A 5,376-nucleotide genomic window follows, 5' to 3' on the forward strand; every position below is an offset into this window, starting at 1 on the left:
GGAAATTTTGTAGCGAATTCAACGATGTATGACATTCCAAGATCTGACCATTATTTCCAAGGGTTTTGATTAAAAAACTAAAAAAACGAGCTGTTTTTTTCTGGATTTTGGCCATCAAAAACATGAATTTAAAACACATTTTTTAAGGGTTTTTTTGTTGTAGCTTTGCCAAAATAAGACCCACAGTGAAAAGAATGACTTGATTTTTTTTCGAAATATGGCTCAAAATAAAATGGGCTTATAAATTATCCTTTTAGTGTTGACTGTGCTCCTAAATATATCATTGACAAAGTCAGAGCAGACAAATGTTTTTTGAATTCGTTATAATATTTCAAATTGGCTGCCATTCCAAAAAATTAAATCAACAATCAAAATAGAGTATCTGAGTTTAACTGAATTATTTATATTTGTACGAAAATAAAAAAAGCAAAAAAGGTAGAGGGTAAAAAAAAATTGTGGGCTTGAGCATGGGTCAATGCCGGGATGGGTCCAGTTGTGGTCAGGTGGCAGATGGGTCCTTCATCGGGAAGAGTGCTGCTGCTGCTGCTTGGGTCCTAATCCTTGATGATGATGGGCCTGGTGCGGCAGCGGCGGATGCCTCCGCCCACGACATTCCCCTTGCAGCTCCACTGGCTGGCCCTCACCCACTGGTTGAGTGGGTTGCGGACGCAGTTCCTCCGTTGGGCCTCGCAGCGGGTCTGCAGGATGCAGGCGCCCTGCTGGTCCCTCCAGCAACCGGCGTTCTTGTCGTCGTGGCAGACCCTCCTCTGGCACTCCCTGACGCGCTTCGAGTCGCTCTGGGGGCGGGGGCGCAGCCGGGTGGCGCACTGCCCCACGCCACTGGAGCCGGGGATGTTGCGGCAGCGGGTGATGCAGGTCTCCCGGATGGGCTCCAACCCGTTGTCCCGCCGCACGCAGTTCTTCTCGCGGAGGCGACAGGCGGGCAGACGGGTGCAGACGTTGGTCGCCTTGTTCCGGATGCACACGCTCTTCCCGCTGGACAGTGGGTGTCCGGTGCAGCGGCCGGCGCAGGGACGACGGTCGCCATCCGCTTGGGTGGAGGCGATCGCCAGGACGACGAGCAGTAGGCAAATGCTGAACTTGGTCATGATTTCTCTGGAGGATCTGGAGGATCTGTGCTGCTATCAACGGACGACGGTTGATTGATACCTTTCCGCTGGCCAGGCCGAGTATATATAGCAACTCGGATCGAGTGCATTTAGCCCCATTTTCGGTGTTACGTTGCAATCGCCATCTGTTCTCTTGTTTGCCGAAGGTTTTGTTTTCACCTGTGAATGGGGTAGAGTTTATAAACGTTTAATTGTTGGAATCTTATGTTTAACTTTGCTCTACCAGCTTATTTTAGTGCAAAACATAAAATCTGATTTGCATTTTTTATCTATCGCCTTGATTTACACATCACTTGCCATATATGAGCACAGGGCGTATGAGTGATAATCTGTTTAAGCAACTTGGTGGCTTTAAACCACAAAATGTTGGGGGTAAACATTAAAAATATAACTGAAAGAAAGAAATTATGATATTACTGCAAGCAATTTCATGAATTCATTCGATCAATATAATTCTAGAATGACGATTTCGCTGACATGTTTTTCCAATCGCCTGCTTTAAGCTTAGCAACAGCAATTACCGCGGGTCAATGGCTCTTGATAATAATTAAATATGCAAACAAAGCCAAAACGACACGTGCCAGCAGAGAATTGTCTCGCCTTCGCTTCCAGGTAGTTGTTTCGGTTATCGATTGGTAGTATAAATAGTTAAGATTGTTGGCTTAAATGGCATCAGAAGTTCTTCCAACTCCAAGCTTTACAGCAAGCAATCAGGCAAAATGCGCAGCTATCAAGTGACTTTGATTTTTGGTGAGCCTTGTCCGGGAATCTTTAATTATTCAAAACATTTTGTTTTAAAGGAGAACTTTTCGCTAGAACTATTGAAAACTTAGCCGCTAGTTTGGCTCTAATGTTTTTGTGTTTGTAGATTAATCTAAAAATATAGTTTACTATATTCTATGCATTTTTTTAGAATTTGACACATTGTTATTGAAATATATTATATTATTAAGTTTATATCTCGCAATACTTACCCGCTTTTCTTCCGCAGGCATGGCCCTTCTATGGGCGGTGGTTAGTGGCACCACCCAACCGCCGAGCACCAGGCGCCCGCCGCTCACCACCGCTCGTCCCACCAGCAGGAGCTGCCCGCTCTTCCCGGCGGTCTGCTCGAGGACCAGCCCCAGGGTCTGCGGAAGGACGCCGCGGGGGAGTGCCAGCGGTTCGAGAACATCTGCCACCTGATGCTGGCCAATGTCCTTCGGCTGCCCGAGGGAGTGCGGCACACCCGCGACATTGACTGCCGCACCGTGCGGGGAGACGGCCCCGCCCACCGCCGCCCCTGCTACGAGCCCTGCCCTCCGCGTCCCGTCGTCTGCAAGCGGTCGCAGCCCAGCCAGCACATCTGCGTGCGGAGCAGGAACAACAGGCAGTGCAAGGTCCTGGCCAACAAGTGCCAGCTGCGCAACCAGAATTGCCACAGCCAACCCAAGAACAGTGAGTGATGGCCGAATAGTAGTGGTCCCTCTGCCTGACCGCCCAACTAACCCACTTTCTAATCCCTTCCAGACTGGCTCCGCACCGACAAGAGGCGCTGTGGCCAGCTGCAGCTGGGCGACAAGCCCCAGGATTGCCTCAAGGTGCCGAGTCGCACCACCCGCCGCACCACCACCCGGCGACCCACCACCACCCGCCGCACCACCACCCGCCGCACCACCACCCGCCGCACCACCACCCGCCGCACCACCACCACCCGGCGACCCACCACCACCCGCCGCACCACCACCACCCGACGATCTAACCCACGCACCACCACCACCGCCAAGCCGGTCTAAGGATCAAGGACAGCCTCCTCCCAAGCACCCTTGAATGTAACCACATCTCTGAATTTTTTTTAACTTCCCCTACAGCAAAAATTTGAAAATAAACTACAAGCCAAATATAAAAACCGTTTTTTTTTGGTTGGGAATATTTAAATGCTTCAATAAAGTGAGAGGATCTATGGGCTGTGCTTTCTGCAAAACTAAAGTATTTTCAAATACATGACAGCTTGCATTCCTGGGAAAGCTTTACGTCAAAAGATTTATTTATAGGGAAAATTGATTTTCTTGAATCGGGAAATAACATTAAATGTCAGGTCGAATTCCTTGTAATTTTATACAACAACTTTGAATGTCTTTTGCGTTTCGTTTCGATACCAAGCTTACATTTTCGTGGAATTTCAGGTATCATTAACTGTTCAATGTCCTTTGGCGGCGGCCCTGGGAAAATCCCCACTAATGACCACTGTAATTTCTCAGCCTGCTTTCTTATTCCCTATTTTACCTACTTTTTGGTTATTTGGCATTGCCCAGACAACGCCGAATGGATGGAGAAGTTGGCCAAAGAGACCGAAGTAACAACAACTCAAATTACAATTGAGTTCAGAGTTCCATGTATTCTCGTTGTCTAACTTTTCACGAAGCACTAATTAATTGATAGATGCCGGTCCAAATTGACCGAAATTGCATATTCAAGTTGCTGCCTGCGTTTTGGTTTCTATTTCGGGCGGAAAGTTTATTGAATTACACATATTACGCATACGCAGCGGTTGCCCAAGTTTGGCAAAACAGAAACTCGAACTTGTCGCAAGCATCACTTGCATAACTTTCCACTCCTCTGGCCTGTAATTAAAACGCCTCGAAGTCCTTAATCAAGTTGAATTCAAATTCAAATCAAACAAATCCAGTTTGCGGTTTCCATGGCTTTTTTGCTGTGGCTTCGATTACAATGGATACATCTTCCGGGTTAATGAAAAATCCTTGTGGTTGCCAATGCCGGGAAAAGCTGAGTATATTGCTGCACGTAAAAAAATTATAATATTTTATTCCTATAGTTTTTATGAATAACTAATGAAACATTGTAAAAAAAAGGAGGCTTCTGTTTTTCTAACCCTTTTTCGTTTTCTATTAAATGACTTTAAGAATACATTTAACTATTGTGAATTTAATTTACTTTCCCCAACTTCTCTCATTTTGTCCCCACTCGATTCAGTGTTTTTTCCATCACATTCGTTTTCTTTTCGCTTTCCCATTCGATTTCATTTTGTGGTCTCGAAATTTATGACAATCATCTACATCTGTTGAACATTGGCCGACGGCAAAACCGTTTGTCATTTCGATTCGACTTAATGAATGCGAATGAATGCCAAATGTTGAGTCAACAGCCGGGCCACGCCCACATGTGTCCAGCTAATTTGGAACCAGGCGAGGTTATTAAAGCTAATTGCGTTGATTCATAAATTAGAAACACCTTTGATTGCGGTTTCGTGACTACATCCACTATATCCTAAATACGCATATGTAGGGCTGAATGTAACGACTGACCGCCTGGTAAGCGAAACTGCCACTCGGGTTGTCCAAAATATTTGGAGACATTCCCCCTCGAGCTTGATGTATCGAAAAAAATATTGTAAGTCCTTAATTAAAAAGGATTCCATTTAAATATCTTCTTTCTTACACTCCCACACTGTCTTTAAGGTAAGAAAGTAGTGCGGTTTGCTTTCCTAGCTAAAATAAAATATAATATAACTATGTAAGACATCACTGTACTGAATATAAAGAACTATAAAAGTAATCAATAATTAAAGTGTACTCTATATTTATGTCGAAACTTGTTCGAATAATTAATTGCAATGGAGATTTTATTCATTTTAAAATTCATTTCTCCAGGTGCTGCTGTCGTGAATGGAGTCCCTAATTTATGAACCCCCTGAAAGTGCGGGGCATAATTTGCCACTTGGCCTGCCACACGTGAACTTCTCGGAGGAGCAGCACTTTTGGTGGCAAGGTGAAAAGTGCGGACTCATTACTTGACACCCGAAGCGGAATAGGCGACAGTCATGGCCGCACTATTTAAGGATGACTGATGACAAAGGCAGTTATCGGACAAAGATTGCACTCCACCTGCTCCTATCAACAGCTCGTTTTTGCACTCCGTTCAAATTAATAAGTAATTGGAAAAGTGGAGAATTGATTGGGGTATGGGGGAGGAAAAGAGTGAAAATTAAGTTCAGTTTTCGCGTTAATTCATTAAGAGAGTAGTAAAGAAAATGGGAAATAAAATGGTTGGAATAAATATATTATATTATTATAAATTATTTATATTAATATTAATTTTATATTATTTATATTAATATTATTATTATATTAAAACATTTTCTAAACTAAGAAATTAAAGTGCAAGCCTAATCCAGATAATTTGTTTTCTCCTAGCCATCGCTGCTCATAATGGCCAAAACTTTCCCCTGGCCATTTTGAATTTGTTT

At 44.2% G+C, this 5,376-nt stretch overlaps 2 protein-coding genes across 2 annotated transcripts; one reads left to right on the top strand and one right to left on the bottom strand.

The window, feature by feature from the left end:
* Window positions 1-554: 554 nt before the first annotated feature.
* On the bottom strand, window positions 555-1,109 carry LOC108046919. The gene has a single exon (XM_017126887.1). It carries the CDS (start codon window positions 1,107-1,109, stop codon window positions 555-557), a length of 555 nt encoding a protein of 184 aa, XP_016982376.1.
* Window positions 1,110-1,849: 740 nt separating this feature from the next.
* LOC108046859 lies at window positions 1,850-2,991 on the top strand. The gene is given in 5 exon segments (XM_017126781.2): window positions 1,850-1,880; window positions 2,122-2,271; window positions 2,274-2,567; window positions 2,640-2,717; window positions 2,981-2,991. Coding segments are annotated over 5 exon segments (564 nt in total).
* The last annotated feature ends 2,385 nt before the right edge of the window (window positions 2,992-5,376 follow it).

This window comes from Drosophila rhopaloa, unplaced genomic scaffold, assembly GCF_018152115.1.
Source record: "Drosophila rhopaloa isolate 14029-0021.01 unplaced genomic scaffold, ASM1815211v1 contig_3, whole genome shotgun sequence".
Classification (NCBI taxonomy): domain Eukaryota; kingdom Metazoa; phylum Arthropoda; class Insecta; order Diptera; family Drosophilidae; genus Drosophila; species Drosophila rhopaloa.

Coding starts and splice junctions, on each gene's coding strand:
- LOC108046919 (XM_017126887.1), bottom strand. CDS start 1,109: ATGACCAAGTTCAGCATTTGCCTACTGCTCGTCGTCCTGGCGATCGCC.